This window comes from Egretta garzetta, unplaced genomic scaffold, assembly GCF_000687185.1.
Source record: "Egretta garzetta isolate BGI_Z169 unplaced genomic scaffold, ASM68718v1 scaffold111, whole genome shotgun sequence".
NCBI classification, from domain to species: domain Eukaryota; kingdom Metazoa; phylum Chordata; class Aves; order Pelecaniformes; family Ardeidae; genus Egretta; species Egretta garzetta.
Window position 1 is genome coordinate 1,671,445 of NW_009258672.1, and position 20,433 is coordinate 1,691,877.

Sequence of the window (20,433 nt, forward strand, 5' to 3'; positions counted from 1 at the left end):
GCGCCCGCGGCTTTCGTTTTTTGCTTTTCCTTGTGTTTCCACCCCTTAGTTTTTCGTCCTTTCCTTTAAAGCGCTGCGTCTAGGTTTGGTTCCCCCCCCTCCCCTTAAGACGGGCAACCTCATAAGCACGTAAAGAAAGCGCACGCCCTGCTTCGGGCGGGGGAGGAGCGGTGCATGGCGAGGGGAGCGGAAAGGCCCCTCGAGCAGGAAACGCTGGCCTGGCAGGGTCCTTCCCACAGCCCTGTGCAATAACACATTTTTCTAAGACTGTGAGTGTAATTTAGACAATGTTGCCGCAGCGCTTGCTTTTTTTCCCCCCGAAAAGGCTCTGTTCCCTGCAAGAACATCAACGAAAATGCAGAGAGACCCAGCAAGAGCTGGCTGGAGCCAGCACCCCGAGGTGCCAAAGCAGCCGGTGCTCTCTCCACCAGCCTGCCCGGCACGGCTCTGCACGGCAGGATTTACAAGGTTTTTTTAATCTGGTCGCTCACCGTACCCAACTCCCTGGGTGCCATTTTGTGGTGGCCGGTAGCCCCCGTGCCTCTGGTGAGGAGGGGAGGCCCAGGGTGGGCCTGGCTGAGGGGAAAGGCCAGCGCTTTCCGCAGCGCACAGCTATCAAGCAGGGTTAACTCCGTCCTTGTTTTCCCCCTATACTGTGTGTATCGTTGTTTTTATTAATGAGGAGAAAGAGCCATGTCAGCATGCCTCGGAGCAGCCTAACCTCTGAATTGTAACGTGTTGTCTCATTTTGCACGGGCAAGCCTTTAGAAAAGGGTAACCTCGGGGCATGGATGCTGCCACGGCGTCTTTGTGGGGGAGCCCTAACCGGTGCTGAGGCCTCTCTGCAGGAGGAGGAGGAGGAAGGGGGTGTCTTACCTCCCCTGAGCTGGAGCTTGCTCTTGAGACTCTGCAGGATTAGAGCAGGAGGGTGTGATTTGCCGATCTTAAAGATGAAAGAGGAAAAATTGGCTTAACTTACTTCAATCAGGATCTTAAGAAACATACCTTAATCATCATCATCTTAAGAAAACTATTAACCTTTGTCAGTGCTTGCACAGGTCTGTCTTTCCTCTGCCTAGCTTGGTTAGCAGTGTGTATGCAGCGCACGGGAGGCGAAGCCAAAGTGATGTATCCCGCTTCTCAGGTAAACTGCCTTCCACAGCCGGGCTCCTTTAAGGACACAGGCTCAAAGCTGAATGATCTATAGCCAGACTTCTCCTAATTTGGTGCATGCAAGCCTTCAGTGTGGGTACTTCCCATCTAATAAGGACGGTGATCCTATGGTGCCTACCCTGCCAATGACAGCCGCAGCTCCCCCAGGTGCATGCATTACAGGGAATGGGCCTGATCCTGGTGGCCAGCACCAGGTAACTATCTGCATCATGTTTTCTTACATTTAAGGAAAAAGCTCCTTTTCAGAAGAGCTTAAGCTCACACTTCCAACTTGTGGAAAGAATATTTTATTTCAAGAGCCAGATCTTCAGTGTATGTAGACCATCGTAGCTCCATCCACTTCAAGGGGATCCAGCTCCTGATGGTTTGACTCAAGCTCTGAGAGCCTTGGCAGTCTTGCTCTCTCGGCACATCAGCATCCTGCTTCTGAGAGATGCCTGTAGTTCACACGTACATGTATAAATGTGTACATTCCCTAACTGTGCTAAAACCAAAGAGATGCCTGTGGTTCGCACATATATGTATAAATGTGTACGTTCCCTAACTGTGCTAAAACCAAAACTGTGCCAGTCACACATTTGCGCTGAGACATTGCACGTCGTGTGTGCTCAGCTCCCAGACGTATGAATCCGTGCGCACCGCTCTGATTTAGCTGTCTGTCACTCTGACTTTGAGAGAAACACGAAATTGCTACGTGGAACTGTGCTTCTCTCTTGCACGCGAGCACTTTTGCCTCCTGCTTCCCCTCCAAGGGCACATGTTCGCACACATTGCCAGCCGGCCGAGCGCCAGGGAGGGCTCCATGCCCGTGTGTGTGTGTTTTGAGAGCTCGTGGATGCACAGTTCTGCCATGCTCAGAAGCAAATTCATTTCTCATAAGGAGAAAGCTACAGGCAGAAACCCTTAAGTCTGCATAAGATGCTGCCATGGGGATCTTCAAATGGTGCTGGGCTATATCTATATCTGTTAACAAAGCAAGGCCAAGGTACGGACTGGAGCACTGGCCTCTGGTCATCCATGCTGTTTAATTCTTAGCAGAGTCCTGGTAAAATTCTTGTTCAGGCCAGCTAACCCAGCTGGTGAAGGACACGTGCCAGGGAGCTTCCCCCAGCAGGGTGTTGAACAGCCTCCGCTCAGCTTCGTTCCCCCTGCTGCCATCCCAGGGGCTTCGCACCCTTACGTACCCTCCCTGTGCCTTCACGTCACCCCCTTGGAAACACAAGCTGTACTCTCAACTTCACAGACTAAAAGCATCCCAATGGTGCAGGGTGGCCTTTGTGCTATTTCTCACAATCTGGGGGAAGAAAACACGCCAACATATCTGAGGGCCATGAAAACATACCAAAATGTCATAAGGCAAATAGGATATGCGCTGGACCTGCAGAAGATATGTGGCCAAAAGAGTGAAGCTGCCCAGGCAGTTCCTGCCCCTGTTTTATATAGCAGTGTGGATGTCGCCAAACTGTCCTACTTTGGACCATTTGTGCCGGCCACAGTTTTGTTCCATAATCAATGCCAGGCTAATTTTTAGCCTTCTTAAAATTTTATTTTTATTTTTTATAAAGGGCAAATGTAGCCCTTTCTGGTGCTGTATCATGTACTGGCTTTAAAATGGTTTCTGTCTTCTGTACCTGAAAGTATTTGTATGCCAGTGTTGTGGTTTAACCCAGCAGGCAGCTGAACACCACACAGCCCTTCACTCGCTCCCCCCCTCCCCAGTGGGGTGGGGGAGAGAATTGGAAAAAAAATAAATTAAAATTTGTGGGTTGAGATAAAGGCGGTTTAATAGGATAGAAAAGGAAGGGATAATAATAATACAATATACGAAATAAGTGATGCACAGTGCAATTGCTCACCACCCAGTGACCGATGCCCAGACACTTACCAAGCAGCGGGTCCCCCTCCCAGCCAACTCCCCCCAGTTTCTGTACTGAGCATGACACCATATGGTATGGAATATCCCTTTGGTCAGTTTGGGTCAGCTGTCCTGGCTGTGCCCCCTCCCAGCTTCTCACTGGTGGGGCATGAGCAGCTGAAAAGTCCTTGACTTAGTGTAAGCACTGCTTAGAAACAACTAGATATCTGAGTATCTTCAGCAGCTCTGGAAATCTCTGTCTGTGTGGCAGCCCATTTTAGATCAGATGGCAAAGAGAGGGAGAGCAAGCGCCTTGCCCAGATACTGTAGAGCCTGGAGTGAGACGCCACACCACGGCGGATGCCTGGAGGCTGCCCTTGTACTCTCAATGGGGCTCACGTTTGTTCACCCCCTGGCTGGATGTTCTGGTGGGTCTCGCTGCCCTGAGAGGGGCGCTGTGTATGAGTGTGGGGCCTCTGAGAAAAAATCAGGAGCAGCCCCCCGCCCTTAGGAAAATGATCCTCTTCCTGATGCCTGGGAGGAGCTGCCCTGCTTGCTCGCCCTACCGTGCATTGATGCTCCCCAGTGCTTGGGGTGAGCTGGCCCAGGTCCATGAAGCAGAATGGCTGTGTCTGTGCAGGGGTCTGCCTGCCCTCCACCTGAGGGGAGATTAAAGTGAGAAAAGTGTTGAATTCATGAGGTTAAGCTGCTCAAGGGTGAGCAAAGCAGTGAGACCCCTTGGCAGGAGACTCGTCCCATCCATGTCGCACGCCCTGGCAAGGCCCAGATGCATCGGCACTGGAGGTGCAACTGCAGAGGGATGCCGCACCTGACATCCCATTTACGGGGCTTTCCAAATTAGTGGGTATCCAAAGGCAGATGAGATGAATCTTGCGCAGGGGGCTGTTTCCAAAAAGTCGGCATCCTTGTTTGCGCAACATTTTTTGAATGGATGTGGACCAGAAGACTAGAGACAGGTCTAGCTTAATTCAACAGCAGCCCACGTGATTTATGCAGCGCTTTAATCTATTCCCCCTGCATGCAATCCAAGGTATTTTGAAACAAAGAAAGCTGCTTCTGAAGCAATTGCTTTCAAAAACCTTCATTAAAAATTCACTGCTAATTGCACCTAATTAACAGAGATTGGAGGAATGGGTGCAAGATCCGCTGGAATCACTAGCAGTCTGTTGTCTTGAATCTTTCAGTCATTTTAAAATCAAAAGTATAACTCTCTGATGTAAACTGGTTGAGAGGATACTATAGGTAGAATTGTTAGCAAAGGGAGGTTTACTTTTTTGGGTTGAGATTTTTACAGCTCAGCAAGTAAACAACTGAAATGTGCTATTTCTGTTTGATCTACTAATTGCAGTTTTCAGCCCCTTGCAATTAGGTGACTGAAAGAGCAGTAAGGCCAGGGCAGGTTTCTACACACAGCTATTATTAGGAAAGGCATTGATAGTGTAGAGGTAAATAACTGGGGTGGAAGATAATGAATACATGCTACATGCAATAGACAGTATATACTACATATGTTTTATAAGCATTGGACATCTGCATTTCTATGGGGGATATACATGGTTTCTAGGTAGGTATATCCCTCTTTATCTGGACATACATCTGCATACGCAATCAGATTTGCACTCAGAGTGTCATACCTCGGTACTTTTTACCTTTTAAAAACTTACACATGATGTGTCCTCTAGGATGGAGCTTGACAGTAATAATTGTGTGGTTGGCCTGATGGTGCATGATGAAAGCATGAGAATGGAGGAGAGTAAGGTGCTTAGGCAATGCTTAAGTTAATCTCATGCCTTCCCAGCAAGCCAAGCAGCACGCTAAGGAGCTATTCCCAACAGAGGAAGGAAAAGATGCAGTTCAAGATGGGAAGCGTCCTGCTGTATCTTCTTTTCTGGTACAAAGGTATGCACTTTGCCTCCCGAGAGGCACTTTCAGATGTCCCTCTTTGTATTTCTTGTTTCATCCATGCTTCTTTTTCTGCCAGGGGCTGTGGGGTACAGAGCCAGCTCTTCTCTAGTTCTCATGGATGCATAATAATTCGGGGAAAGGCAAAATTGTGGAGGAGATGTGTACTTTATGTACATGAGTAAGCAGCGTTCCTACAGATCTATGAATATTCAGTAGTAAAACTGTTTCACAAAATAATTGCAGTGTAAAAAAATTGCCATATAATTTGTCAAAATATGAATTTGCAAAGAAAATTGTAGTGCAGCTGAGCCAGTGAGTAAATAATAAAGCTGATTTGAAAAATGAGGTACAGTATAACATGAAAGACTGGTCCTTCATTAATCAAAACTCTTGATTAATCAAAACCTGATCATTTTCTCTAGCAGCAAGACATTGCTGATGGAGCTCTGCCTTTTTTTTAGAGGTTCTTTCAGGTATTTTGGCATGGAAAAGACTTCCAAAGGCACTTTAAGAACAAAAAGCAATCATAGGTCAAGAAAATGGGAAAAGCATTTATCGATTTTGAGGCTTTCTCAAATTTACTTTTCAGAAAAGTAGCAGTGATAGTGGGTAAGCAGGAACTAGAAGGAGCCGGAAAATTCAGGGTCACGGTCTTGTTCCACTTTAATTACACCAGCTGTGGAACGAGGAGATAATTTTCTGGTTTGTGTTTGAACTTCTGGCTTCATCGAAGCCAATGGCAAAGCTGCTATTATCTTAAACAAGGCTGAGGTCGCTCTCGCTAAGTGCTGGGGCAGTATCTACCAACATTAACGTGTGAATAGAGTATGATCTGTCAGCGCGTGGGACTGATTTATCAGGCAGTCCAGCTTTTCCCCCCATGGATGTTGAATTCCCAGTGTTTTGCTTTGTCTAATTTTTTCTGTCCTTCTCTGTTTCCATTGAGTGTTTTGGTCTACCAAATTTCATGGATAGGAAAGTGTTCCTCAACTAGCCTGCCTTTGTTTCATCCTGTTATGCTCGGCTGTCCCCCGCTCTGTCTAATTAATAGGTCTTCCTTTTAATCTTCCAGCAAACATTTGTGCATTCTCCTCATACCTTATCTTTTTACTCTCCTTTGTTTCACGTGAGGTTACTGGTGCCTGAGCTTCTTGGAAGGCTGTTTTTAACCAGACTCCAGCATTTTTTTCCCGATGGGTGGCATAACTGCAATTAGTCCTTGGAATGAGTTCATACCTTGCTCTGAATCCCAGACACAGCTTGCTTTTAATAGACACCCACACATCAGGATATTTTCAGAGAGCCTGCAGTGAAAAAATTACTTGCAGGATCACTTTCCAGGCATCGCTCCTTTGGTATTTCATTTCTTTTCTTAATTTACTGTTTTTCTCTGCTTCATGGTCCAAGTGTCCTCTTCTAGATACAGAACAGCAGCAACCCCTTGCCCAGGTCCCCCTCACACTCCTGCCTCTCCCACCATGGAGAAGGTGCCGCCAGGTCAATCCTCTGAGCCACGTGCACCGATGCCACCATAAGCTCCTTAGCTTATTTTCTCCGGCAGAGCAAGTGGCTTAGAGGAGCACCCCCAGCCCCCGCGCCTTGGCTGGGCTGGAAGGGGGAGCACCCCGAGCCCCGGATAGACATGAATATGCTTTTAGCACATTGGATGTGACATGCCAGCGCCGCATTACTCCATTCGTGCTCGCTACACGTCAGGGAATAAGCACATCTCAGCAGTTTAAAGGAGTGGATTTCTTTTTTTTCCCCTCTGTTTTTTTCAGCTTTGGAAAAAAACCCCAAAAATCAAAGTCAAAGGCCCAAACCTTTGGATCACAGTAAATAACATCTGTAGTGCCACCATTTGGCATAATCGATACATCTAATGAAATTACTATGCAGGCCATGTTCTGCATAGCTCTGTGCAGGAAGGAACGAACATGTCAATAAAGTCAGAAATTGCCAAAAATTTTCAAAGGAACACTTTGGAAAAAAAGATAATTATACATCTCTTAAGAAGAAAAGGGGGAAAGGTTGATTTTTTTAAAATTATTTACGTTTTTTTCAGATATCTTCACAACATTAAAAAAATCTGTAGAAAAATTATGGAGACAATAGGTGTAAAAGATAAATGAATATGAATTAAATAGGTATAATTGTCACTATTTAAATATGTTTTTGGTGCCCTCCTGTGGAGTGCCAGGGCCAGAATATCATCTACAGGGGAAACAGGCTGAGCATTTGGCCCAGTACAGCTTTAGGTGGTGAGAGCCCCTGGATGAATGCCCTACTTTCACCAAGCCAGCCTGGCTCCCAAAACCTTTTGATGGAGACAGATCTGCATATGATGCCCTGGGGGTCTCTGTCTGGCGACATGGTCCCGCGGAGCTGGCTTAGCATGGCCATGGAAAAAGTCCTGGGGGGAAAAACACCAAAAGCAACCACAAAGCAGCTGGGCGAGGGAGCTATGCCTGCTGAGGGGACCTACGGACCAGCCACGGCTGCAGCAGGGGTCCCTGGGGCCATCGCTGCTGATGCAGGGGCAAGGAGAGGTGGGGAAAATGCCGTGTGCGATGGTGGCCTGGGACACAGCAGCTTCCCCAAATGCCCCTTGGTACCGAGGCTGGTGCAGCCTCATGTGAGTCACCTCGCTCGCCTGGCACAATTTCCAGGGCTGGGATGTAAAAATAGCCTAGGTTAATAACATAGCAACCCACAAACTAGCACCCCGATGGGCGCAGAGATACCGCAATGCTTTTTTCAGTGTCTCGACCCTCTGTGTTGCTTACCTCCCTCCTCACCTAACGCTGCCTCCTGATGCTCTCTGACATGGCACTCAAGGAAAACAGGAACTTGCAATGGTGTGCCTTTCAGAAAACATGACAAAACCGGTGCCATTTATTCCAGCCACCTCTTTCATTTCTTTGACAGCTTTTCTGGAGCTCTGGTCACATTTTTCTGTTTTTTAAGCTGTTTCCCTTTCCCCTGCCCCATGGCCCACATGTGCAGAAGGGAAGCAGGCGACTAGCTATGCAGCAGGAACCGCCACACCGGAAAAGTGCTGCATCACGGAGGGAGTGCTCTCCACTGGGAGAAGTGGAGAGAAAATAATTTTGCTCATCTCTCTGGGCTCTGTTAAACTGAGATGTTGCTCACAGAGATGAGAGGCAAAATTAACTATTTTCCAGCTGAAGCTTCTAGGCCACCTAAATTGTAAAGTCAATAAAAAAACAGTGTTATTAATATTTTTCACGTTTTGTCTGCAATGACCAGGTTTATGTGAACTCATTCCCGTAAATCGAGTGTCTGACATTTATTCTGTGCTGTATTTTATTTCTCTGTTTTATTTTGTAACATGCTTTCTCATGCTTGTACATCTGTCATTAATTCTAGCCACACTAAAAAAAGATGGCCAGGATATTCAATATGATTCCTCAGAGTTGGCCTTACCGAAACGTGCCCAGCCTTTGGCAGTGTTACTTCTGCCCACACTCACCTTCCTCCTTTCTTTCTCTTGTTTAACCACATTCTTAATAACCACAGACTTTGAGATACGCAGTTACCTGTTCCTGTCATTAAAATGCCAGCAGCTGAGCCTCCTTGCTACTGCTTCCTCCTTCCTTTCCCCAGGTAGCCCAGGTTGTGGCTGCTGCTTTATCCCACCTCCACCTCAGGATACCCAGTCCTCCCCATCCCGGCATCTCAGGACTGCCTCTGCCAGCTCTTTTCCTTGTCCCCCAAGCCTGGGACAGTCCCTGGGGTTTCTCTCCCCTCCATCCTTGCCCAGCAGCAGGTGCTGAGGGTCCGTGCTCCAGCCCAGTCCCCCCGGGATAGGTCCTCTGGCACAAAATCCTCCCCTGGTGCTTCCCCAAACCCCCATCCCCAAATCCTATGCTATGGGGCGGCATCTGTGCATGGCAGAGCATTGGACGTGCCACGCTGTGGGGCGGGATGGAAGGACAGGAAAGGCGCATGCTGCATCTCCCTGCCTCTCACAAACATGCACAGATAACAATTTATTTCACTGAACTGATGGTTTGCTGAATGTCCTGGGGCACTGCAGGGGCTGTAAATAGGGCTCTTTCCTTTTTAATGTTTTGAGGTTTTTTTCAGTCCTGTACTTTTAACACAACAGCCCCCGGGCAGCCGTGCAGGACTTATGACTCTCCCATGAATTGCAGCAATTCGTTCTGTCTGACCTACAATTACCAATTATCTTTGTAACCTTCCTTGAAGGCAAACATGCTCACTATAAAAGCACGCTGGCCATCACATTTTTAGACTATTGGCAGCCAGTTTTCCTCTTCATTTCCTTTGTAGGCCAGGGCCCGTCACAGCTGTAAACACACCGATATATCAATTACTACTTTTTCCGGCCAACGGCAGGCAAGGGCAGCTTTTCCTCTCCTTTCCTCTCCCCATGCCAGGGGTTATCAGGCTGCGCTGCCCAGGCGGGATGTTTGGCCCATCCGCTGCCGTGCTTACCCCGAGCCAAGCCTGCCGCTCCCCTGTGCTGCAGGCTGCGGCTGGGGGCGGTCGGTGGTCGGTCAGATGGCTGAGCTGCTCGTTGGAGTGAGCCCTGAGCAGTTATCCTCTTCTAGCTCAAAAAGGCAAGGCTGACCTCCTATTTGAGATGCCAACGAGCCATGCGGCAAGGGGTGGAGGCCCTCAGCCCACTGGGGAAAGCCAGAGGGGCTGCACGCTGACACCCCTGCCCTGCACTGCCTTCCCGGCGGTCGGTGGTCGGTCAGATGGCTGAGCTGCTCGTTGGAGTGAGCCCTGAGCAGTTATCCTCTTCTAGCTCAAAAAGGCAAGGCTGACCTCCTATTTGAGATGCCAACGAGCCATGCGGCAAGGGGTGGAGGCCCTCAGCCCACTGGGGAAAGCCAGAGGGGCTGCACGCTGACACCCCTGCCCTGCACTGCCTTCGCATCACTGTGTGCCACAGGGCTGACCCAATAACACTTTGCATTGAGAAAAGGGCTTTTGTGCTTGAAAGTCACACCCTTGCTTGATTTGCAGTGATGTCCCCTGGCTGACAAGCCTAAAAACCCTAAAAGCTGCTCTTGTAGCTCAGGAGCAGGCATCGCTGGCCGGGTGCAGCCACTCAGGCAACGCCGGTGTGGCCAGGGTAGGAGAGTTTATTCCTGGTGGCTGAGTAGGTGCTACTGTACACCCACCCACCTGAAAACTATTCCTTTTTTTTCCTGTTGTTTCACTCACAGCTGTTGGGTTTCCAGCTGCATCTATCAATGAGGTGCCAAAGTTTGATCTTGGCACTCAAATACCTGGGCAGGCACTCAGGAGGTCTGCTGAAGGGCTCAGCATGGACCCAAAGCAACAGCCCTACATCAGCCTGGTAATTCATGTCCCTTTTCCCCACCGTAGGCACATGGTCCACAAGAGTAGGCTTCACCGCTCTACAATCTTCCTCAGGCTGAACAAATGTACCTGACACACTAAGTGGGCTGCAGGTACGCACTGGAAGAGAAAAGAGAAATATTTTATTCCTATACAAAGTATACTCATTTGCTAGTTTGTTTACCAGGTTTTCTCTGTAGCCCTCGAAGTCCCCCTGGGTGCGGTGGAGGAGCCAAAGCAACTGTTTATGCAGAGAGGTGTGGGCACCTTTGCTCTCACCTCTGCGTGGCTCCACTTACTTGTTAGGTCATTGCCAGGCCAAAGTGCATCTAACCGCTGAGAGGAAAATGTGCAATGACCTACAAAAGGTTTTCCACAAAAAATCAGTCTTCCAAAGGTGAAAATAAAGAGGTTAAGAAACACATAGTGAGCACACATCTCTAAATGAAGCTTGAACACCTGCAGTCTGGAGGAGCTGAGGCTGCAGCCCTGTGAGCTCAGACCTGGGTGGTGGGGACGCGTGGTGGGCTGCTCTGGCTGGGGAGCCAGGCTCCCAAATCCCAGGGTAATGAAACTAGTCCTTGCAGACGGTGCTCCCAGAGCAAGGCACCTGTCCTGCTGGGAAAGGCCACCCTGGCATGGGCTAGAGGGACAGGAGAGGCTCCCGCCAACCCAGCTCCCATGCCCCCGGTGCCAGTGCTGCTCTGGCATTGGCATCAAACAAAGCATCAAGCCTGCAGGAGACATGCTGCATTGCTTTTCTTGAGAAGGGCAGTACAGTTTTGATAGCTGATAATGTCTTGGTTTGTAGCGTATTGATGTGATGGCAGGCAGCATTAACTTAAACCACCCTCATGCCATGTGGCACAGCACAGAGGTGGCAACGCACTGCGTGGCCTTGGCTTGCACCTCCACTTTGGTTTTCTTGTTGCTCAAGAAGTCATGGGACTTGGCTGGGTAACTGTTGGGAAAGGTGGAGCGTGGTGTTGCGCATGGCCCCCAGCCTGCGCTTTCCAAGAGACCAGACCCAGAGACGTGCCCCAGCGTGTTCCTGCTGACCTTGATGGGGTCTGGGTGCCCCCCCTTAGGCCTGACTAAAAGCCACATCTTTTTGTTGTAGACCAATGTTTACTTCTTCTGCCAGGGCCAAAGCCTTGGGTTAACGCAGTAAGTTCCTGATGCCAGAAATGCTGCCTCGGGACACTGAGGCAAAGGAAACCATCTCTGTATTAAAGAAAGGATTTTTTTTTTTAGTTTTTTCATTATTTTGTTCTTTGCTGGGGTCTTTCAGACTCTCGATGCATTCAGGCTCAGTGTCACACCCGAGGAGCAGTTGCATTTCAGTAATAAACAGAGCTTTGTATATAGTTTATATTTCAGCTGATTATAATTGCACAGTGTTTGTGAGTCTTTTGAGATGAAACTTGCTATAGAAATGTGGGATGTAAATTCCCAGCATTAGTTGGAGCTTCCTAGGCTCAGCAAAGTGACAGCATATGAATGAATAAATCATAACTAGATTTCAGTGAATAATTCAGAGTCTAATTCATTTGGTGAAAAGATCCTCTTCTCCTATTCACAAAACCTCTGTTTGGAGATGGCAGGTTTCTCATGGCTCCTGCATGCAAATTTTTCCTTAGTGGCTTGCAGATTCCCTACTGGTACTAAAAACATGATGGTTGACATTTGACTTGCGTTGATGAGTAATCACCAGTCACAGGACTATTTTTTTTTTTTTTATTATTTTATTTTCAAAGTTGCCTGGGCACTATTCCGCCAGTCCCAATGCTATTAACACAGTCTGCTTTGGACTTCACTGGGAAGTGGGAGAGCCCTTTCAGCAAGAAAAAGGGTCATAAAAAAGCCATTGCTCAGTGACAAGCAGGAGATAAAATGGGTCAGATGCTACAAAAATAGTGGCTCTTCCTCTACGGCCACAACAACTGGTTTTCTCTAAGAAATTAAAAAAGGGGAGTCTCTTATGTGAGATGGATTGGGAAGACCTATTTACATTTTGTTTTCCTCTGTCCCGTCCAGAGGGAGTGATCTCAGGCCAGGTGCCTTGCAGGGTGTCCCATCTCCTCCGAAGGCACCAAGGATTTGCAGTGGTGCTGGGCTGGGATTTCACCCTTGGGGTTCATCAGCTCGCACATTTTAAGGGCAAAAGGGAAACCACGGGGAAGAGAGCTGGTGAAAAGGGATAGATGTGAAATTAGCTGCAAAGCAGCTGAAGGGGCTGGCGTGGGTTTCTCCTCAGGGTGTTTCAGGCGTATCTGATCAGAAAGAGGAGATGCCAAAGGCTTTGGGAAGAAAACGCAGTGGGGGAGTAGCACCAGCACGGGCACACGCAGTGCCCTGTTTCTGCCCACGTCCTCTGGCTTTCCCCTGGCAATCAGCTTGGGGAAGCGCAGTAGATTTGTCAGTCTTTCCTCGATTTATTTATCCCCTGCTCAGGAGTAAATGTTCATTGTATTTCCTGATGTGTGCTTGCAGCATCTTTGTTTCTGATCTCTCTCTCTCTCTTTTCTTCCCACCATGCCCGCTGGCCCAGCTGCGCTGGCCCTCTCCCCGGGAGAGGTAAGTCCCACCGGCTGGTTTTCCTGCTGGGCAAATGAGGAGATGCCAAAGGCTTTGGGAAGAAAACGCAGTGGGGGAGTAGCACCAGCACGGGCACACGCAGTGCCCTGTTTCTGCCCACGTCCTCTGGCTTTCCCCTGGCAATCAGCTTGGGGAAGCGCAGTAGATTTGTCAGTCTTTCCTCGATTTATTTATCCCCTGCTCAGGAGTAAATGTTCATTGTATTTCCTGATGTGTGCTTGCAGCATCTTTGTTTCTGATCTCTCTCTCTCTCTTTTCTTCCCACCATGCCCGCTGGCCCAGCTGCGCTGGCCCTCTCCCCGGGAGAGGTAAGTCCCACCGGCTGGTTTGGCTGCTGGGCAAATGCTGGTGGCCCAACTCTGCCTGGCTGTGGTGCCTTGGGGCAGGAGGAGGCATGGCACCTGGGCCCCCAAGCCTAGGCACGCGCTCCGACCTCTGAATCCAAGGGGGACTCATCCCACGTTTCGTGCTGGGCTGACACAAAGAAAGGGGGTCAGAGAAGGTGCAGCAGCCTGGGCGGGCGCAAGTGTCTGTCTAAAGCTTCAGGACTTACATTTAGCCTCCTGTCACTATTGTCACTATTATGGTGGTTTATTATTGTTTTTTTACCTTGCCTTTAGGATGAGAGACTGGAGCTGTGGCACAGCAAGGCTTGCAAATGTGATTGCCAAGGAGGTCCTAACTCAGTGTGGTCCAGCGGGACTAACAGCTTAGAGTGCATGCCAGGTAACGGGCCAGTGCGCTTTTAGCCATGTTTGTCTGGCTTCTCTCTCACCTTCAGCAGCTTCCTCCGTTGCACCCTGCATTGCAGAGGTGGCATGTTATGGTGGCGCTCACTCCAAACTCAGCTCCTTGTGGGGCCAGGGGAGCTGCACCGGTGGGAGGTGTGGGGTGACAAGCATCTGGGCTTGTATCAGGAATAGTGTGGCCAGCAGGAGTAGGGATGCGATTGTGGCCCTGTACTCCACACTGGTGAGGCCACACCTCAAATACTGTGTTTGGTTTTGGGCCCTTCATTATAAGAAGGACATCAAGGCACTGGAGCATGTCCAGAGAAGGGCAACAAAGCTGGTGAGGGGTCTGGAGCACAAGGCTGATGAGGAGCGGCTGAGGGAACTGGGGTTGTTCAGCCTGGAGAAGAGGAGGCTGAGGGGAGACCTTATCGCCCTCTACAGCTGCCTGACAGGAGGCTGTAGCGAGGTGGGGGTCAGTCTCTTCTCCCAGGTAACGAGTGATAGGACGAGGAGAAATGGCCTCAAGTTGCACCGGGGGAGGTTTAGATTGGACATTAGAAAAAGTTTCTTCACCGAAAGGGTTGTCAAGCTCCCATCCCTGGAGGTAGTTAAGAGCCGGGCAGACGAGCTTAGGGACATGACTTAGTGGTGGGATGGCAGGGTTAGGTTAACAGTTGGACTTGATGATCTTAAAGGTCTTTTCCAACCTAAATGATTCTATGTTTCTATGACCTTGTACCATCGGGCAAAGGGGCAGCAGTAGTGGGGGCCGTACCTGGGCCTTGGGAGGTCACCCAGGGTGGCTCAGGCTGGCTGTGCTGGCAGCCACTTGCCTGCCTTATCCCTACACCCCCTGGCGCTGGTGCTCCCAGAAACTGCCTGGGACAGCTACTGCTGTGTGCAGGATTTGCTTAGGATTTGCTTTTGTACAACCTAGGCTGATTCTGCCTTGCTGCAATTTAGCCTGTGACATCTTCGCCTTTCCCCAGGGGTCAAGGAAAACAGTTTATTCTTTCTCTGCAGCATGTTTTGAAGCAGTAATTTGTAGGTTTCTAATCAAGCTCTTTCCTCATTATTCTCTGCAACTGCCACATTTTCCCTGACATGTTATCCCAGCAAGGCTGTATTGGTGCCCAGCTGATCCTCAGGTTTATCTTGTGTCCCACAGAAGCTGCACTCATGTTCAGGCCTCTGTCATGCAGACGTTCAGAGGTGTTCACCCCCTCTGGGTTTGGGTGCCGAAGACGGTACCTGCCTCGTGCCCACTAGCAAGCCACCTCTTCCCAGCTCCTGTAAGAGGCTGTGCAACACCTTGAGGTGTGTTTTGCTGCTCCTGGGTTCCCCAGGGCAGATACACATGGAAAACAGTCATCCCAGTGCTCAGCATTTGGCATGGCTGCCCTGAGGGAGGAGGTGGTTAAATGAGTTACCCTGGAAGAGCTCCGGGTGGAAGCCAGGACGGGCTAGAAAGCAAATAAAAATGTGTATTGACAAGAAGAAGTGACACCTTTGGAAGACCTTGCAGGCATACGCAAACAGAAAGGAGAGGGGGAATAAACCCCTGGTGCTTCTGTCCCATTCTGGTGTTGGAGCTGAAGGTTTCCCTCCTGAGGCACGAGGCAGCTGGCAAGCAGAGTCTTTGCAGTCATCCTTGCTGGCCTACCTGCTTCCCCTGGGCTGTCCCTCCATGCACCCTGCTCCTGTGGAGGTCACATCCACCTGGGGCTCACCCAGCGTTGCCCACAAGCTTCTTCCCTGCCCAGAGAAAATACAAGGAGGGGATTCATCTGCTGTGCATGGGTGGTGTCTCATCCCCAGGACAAAGTGGCCCCAAGCATCCCCAGTAAAGGGTCATGGCTTCTCAGGCTCTGTCCTTCCAGTTTCTGCATCTGTCATCTCCACAGGGCTGCCTGCTGGGGCAGGTATGAGGAGGAAGAAGGCATTTGCTGGAGACAGCCCCCATCACACTCACTTATAGGAGCTCCAGAAATGACACTATGTCTCCTGTTCTTAGGGGTTTCGCCAGTCTTTTATGAAAGAAACCCATATGCACTGCCCCAAACATGAGTCTGAGCTGGCGTGGCCCTGCTTGAGCTCACTGCTCCCTTCCAAAGGGCTGGCCACCACAACTCTTTTTTGTTGCACCATCATCAGGAAGCCCACCTGTGATGAGCAGGTCCCTGCAGTCCTTGCATCCTTGTCTGAGTCTCTCTCTATTTGGATGGTGCCCCCCCTGCACATCCTCCACCTGGAGCTGTATCCCTTTGCATGGAGCTGCAGTAGGCATATTTTGGACAAATGGAGATTACTGCACACTCCAGGTCACCACGTAGGATCCCCCTGCTTCCTGCAGCCCTGGAATCATGTGTAAGGAGCAGCATCAGCATGCTCACACGCACTGCAGAGCCTCATGGCAATGTTCAATCACAGCCGGCCCAGCAGAGATCCCTGACCAACCCCTTGGGAAGTTCTACACGTGCAAGTCTCCATCTGAAGCCTTGCTACAGTCTGGTGCCACCCTGCTGTCACTTGCACCAAGGAATCACAGAGTCACAGCATGATTTGGGTTGGAAGGGACCTTTGAAGATCATCTAGCCCAATTCCTCTGCTGTGGGCAAGGACATATTTCACTAAACCAGGTTGCTCAAAGCCCCATCCAACCTGACCTTGAACACTTCCAATGATGGGGCATCCACAACTTCTCTGGGAAATCTGCTCCAGTGCCTCACCATCCTCATCGTAAAAAATTTCTTCTCTATGTCCAATCTAAACTGACCCTCTTTCAGTTTAAAACCATTGCCCCTTGAAAGGGAAGGGGAAGGAAGGACAGGAGACACGGCAGGTTTGGTTGATGCATCCATGGCTGAGGGACACGTGTGTGAGAGGAGCGGCTCTAGTTTTCCTGGCCAGGCTAGGTGTGAGAGGTGCTCTCAGCTCATTAAGTAGCTGAGTAATGAAGGCGCCTGCCTTGACTAATGAAGGCTGTTTTCCTGAATAATGAATGCCGTCACCATATCTCCCAGCTGCCTCTCTCCCCAGGCAGGGGGGCTTTGCAGTCTCCTCACCCAGCCCAGCGTGGCCCGGCATCCCCACTGCCTGGGGATGGTTTGCAGACCAACTGCACTGAGGTGTTGCAGCCTCTGGCATGGGTGGAGGGGAGCAGCCGGCCTCGCAACCGCTGCACGAGTTTTCTCCGGGTCGGTGGTAACAGCATAACATGGCTTAGCTGGTTTGGCCGGGCAGGCACCGGGCATCTGTTTCGCTGGTCCCTGTGTGTGGCGGCCGCGCCAGAAGGTCACCTGCTAATTGCATTATGGTTGTGTGGTCTGTGGATTAGTGTTGCTAAAAGTAAAGTTAAGTGTTGTTCGAGATAAGCCTGACAAGTAGTAAACATGCAGGGCCACCCCAGCCCGGCTGCCCTCTTGCACAAGAGGAGCAGGGGTTTTTAATGCGGTGGAAAAGCACGATGTTTCCGTGCCTGGAGGAAGGCGGGATGGCAGCTCTGTGTTTTTGTGGGGAAAAACATGTTAATGAGGTACCAGCTGAGCCAGATATGTTAATGAGATATTGATGCGTACGATATCGACCTAGTGGAGCTTGCTAATGAGACATTGACCGTGCCGCTGCAGTGCTGGGGCCTTGCACCAGGGAGGCCGTGGTCATGCCAGGCCCTGGGCACCTGCTGATGCTCCCCATGCATCGGTCATCTTTAACACAAGGCATCACGCTGGTCAGTCAGGCATGTCTAAGGCAAGGAAACGTCCTACCCGCGAGTGAAGCTGCACAGAGCTTTGCTTGCTCCTTTATTGCCAAGGCCCATGAAATGAACTACGCTAAACTGGAAAACGTGACAGAGTCACCCTTGAGGGATCACACATGCTCCACACACTGCAAAACTAGAAAATGCTGCCCACAATGTAGATGTTTTCCCAGGCAATTCCTGTCTGACACTTGTGAGCACCTTCTTTATGTGTATGTAGACACATAGTGATAACCTGCTCCCATAAAAATGCTCATAACAAAAAATCCTAACTAGGTCCAGGTGGCATGCAGGCGCTCTGCGTGGCAGCATCACCAGAGGCTTGCCTTCCAGAGCACTGTGCAGTAACCCACCACAGCAAGTTTTAATGATGAATGGGTATTTCTGCCCCTGGTGGTTTTACAGCCAGTGGGAGTCTTGCTGAACTTCTCACTATTGCAGAAGACAGCTGTGGGGTCAGGTTTGGTAGCCTGAAGGGCCGAAGGGAAAAACTCAGATGGAGACACTTGAGCCTTTGGCAGGGCCAAGCGTTACACCTCACTGGCACCAGAGTACCTGCAGGTTTTCCACAAGAGAAGACCATCTCCAGATACAAAGATAGTCCCCATAGCAGAAAATGCAGAAGATCTGAGGGTGCTTGTGGAGGGATGATCAGAGTAGGCTCAGCAATTTTGCCCTGCAGGCATAGCCATAAATCAAGACAGTGAATGGAGGAGCGGAAGGAGATAAAGCCCAGCAAGGAAAGCCATGACAGGCATTTCTCAAGGACCAGGCAGAGGCTGACAGCCTGGAATCTGGATCCAGGTCGATGTATCCAGTCTGGATCTGCTTCCACATACTTGCAAGCAGCAGATTCGGACTGCAACATCTGAATAAAACCTTCCCTCAAAATGCTGAGGCAGCACAGGTTTAGGAAGTTTGAGAGAGAGAGAAGAGTCAGAAATTCATACAAGAGAAGAGTTAGAAATGAAGATCCCCATGGCCCCTGGGCAGCAAATACTGCAGGGGTTGTGGTCCGGATTTAAGAGCATCCCCAGCATCCTGGCCAGGGAGGACAGGGAGCAGTGAAACCACAGAGGGTGTTGACAACAAATGTGCAAACGCAACCAGGAAACAAAGCCGGCCACTCATGGCCTAATGGTAGCATGTTTTTTCCCTTGTTCTGCAGAGTGCCCCTACCACAAGCCCCTGGGCTTCGAGTCCGGCGCCGTCACCCCCGATCAGATAAGCTGCTCCAACCCCGAGCAGTACACGGGCTGGTACTCCTCCTGGACAGCCAATAAGGCCCGCCTCAATGGCCAAGGCTTTGGGTGAGTCCAAAAATGCCTCCCCGAGGGGTCCTGTGGGCAGGTGGGATTGAGGGACTGGGGCACCCTGGTAGCATGGGGGCAGGAGGGGCTGCCCGGGAGGGCAGGGTCGGAGGACATAGTGGGGCCAGCGGTGTCCCCCCAGGTGTGCGTGGCTCTCCAAGTACCAGGACAACGGGCAGTGGCTGCAGATCGACCTGAAGGAGGTGAAGGTGATCTCGGGGATCCTCACGCAAGGGCGCTGCGATGCCGACGAGTGGATGACCAAGTACAGCGTGCAGTACCGCACTGACGAGAACCTCAACTGGGTTTACTACAAGGATCAGACCGGGAACAACCGGGTCAGTGGACTTCGTATTTTGGCCATTGGTGGAGTGGGGGGCACATTTGGTGACACAAAAGTGTCAGGTCTCAGCAGGGAGGTGCCCTAAGAGCGGGATCAGCAGGGTAGATGTGACCTGGTGTTCATCCCTCATCCAGGGGCAGCAAGGAGAGGGGTGTTCCCCAGCCATGGTAAGAGCAAGAGCCACGCTGACCAACTGCAGAAAGACAAAATACATTTTTTGCTAATGATGATGGTGGAGTCTAGACTAGACTTGGCAGGACAGAGGCATTAGCTGGCATCGCAGGGGAAGTGGCACCTCTGTGATAAGGTGGACAGGACAGCACTATACTAGCCATGCCTGGGCACTGCAAAATGGGGGCTCCTTCTTTTGCCATAAGACCAGGGCTAGTGCACAATAACGATGCAGAAAAACCCCTGAGACAAAATCTGCAACTATTTAAGTCACAACCCACCAAACTGTTCACATGCTGCACTTCTTAGGGGTTGGCTTGAAGCAAAAAATTGCACAGGGGACCTACAGTGGTGCCTGTAGTTCCTGTAGCCCTGGGGAGATGCTGAGCTTTCCTCAAAAAGAGGTCATGGCCAAGCAGTGGGGAAGAGCCCCAAATACATTTTTTTGTCTATGTCAGCATGTCCGGGGAGTCTGGCTCATGAACTGCAAACAGCCACGGTCAGCCACGCTCAATCCTAACACACGGTGCCTTGCTGCCAGAAGACGAATGAGAGAGAATAGGGTGAGATTAAGTCTAGCCTGACCAGAAATAGTGGAGGAACGATGTGGGGAAAGTGACTTATTAAAAAAACCCAATCGGTGTGGCAAAAAAGTGTCTGTCTCTCTGGCTATTTTTGAAGTCTTTTATTTTGGGGCAGCAGGACACTCCTCCTCTTCCTCTTCTGCTCTGCGCAGGCACCGCAAACTCATAGGATAGGTTTTCCAGCCACCTAACTTCCCGCCCACACCTCTCCCCCCAGGTTTTCTACGGCAACTCAGACCGCTCATCCTCGGTGCAGAACTTGCTGCGGCCGCCCATCGTGGCCCGCTACATCCGCCTCATCCCGCTGGGCTGGCACGTGCGCATCGCCATCCGCATGGAGCTCCTCGAGTGCCTGGGCAAGTGCGGCTGAGCACCCACCCCCCCCACGCCGCCTCCTGGGGTGGATGTGTAGGTGTCCGCCTGTGCAGCCACCCCACCTCACCACCAACTCCGGCTGTGGCCGCGGTCCTGCGGTGTAAATGCCTGGCCTGCAAAAGGAAGGGCTCTCTTGAATAAAACGTTGCTCTGCACCACGCCTAGTGATAAAGCTCAACCCTGCTGTGAAGCTGACGGGTGGTGTTGGGGCACGCATCGGGGAAGGCAGGAGGGTTTATTCCTGTG

General features: G+C 50.5%; 1 protein-coding gene across 1 annotated transcript; it reads left to right on the top strand.

Annotated features, from left to right (window-relative positions):
- Positions 1–4,896: 4,896 nt before the first annotated feature.
- On the top strand, positions 4,897–20,182 carry RS1 (retinoschisin 1). Its single transcript, XM_009648804.1, has 6 exons — positions 4,897–4,948; positions 12,864–12,889; positions 13,531–13,636; positions 18,573–18,714; positions 18,857–19,052; positions 20,030–20,182. Exons 1-6 carry the CDS (start codon positions 4,897–4,899, stop codon positions 20,180–20,182), a joined length of 675 nt encoding a protein of 224 aa, XP_009647099.1.
- Positions 20,183–20,433: the final 251 nt, after the last annotated feature.

Coding starts and splice junctions, on each gene's coding strand:
- RS1 (XM_009648804.1), top strand. CDS start 4,897: ATGCAGTTCAAGATGGGAAGCGTCCTGCTGTATCTTCTTTTCTGGTAC. Junction 13,637..18,572: donor CAGCTTAGAGTGCATGCCAG/GTAACGGGCCAG, acceptor CTTGTTCTGCAG/AGTGCCCCTACCACAAGCCC. Junction 19,053..20,029: donor ATCAGACCGGGAACAACCGG/GTCAGTGGACTT, acceptor CTCTCCCCCCAG/GTTTTCTACGGCAACTCAGA.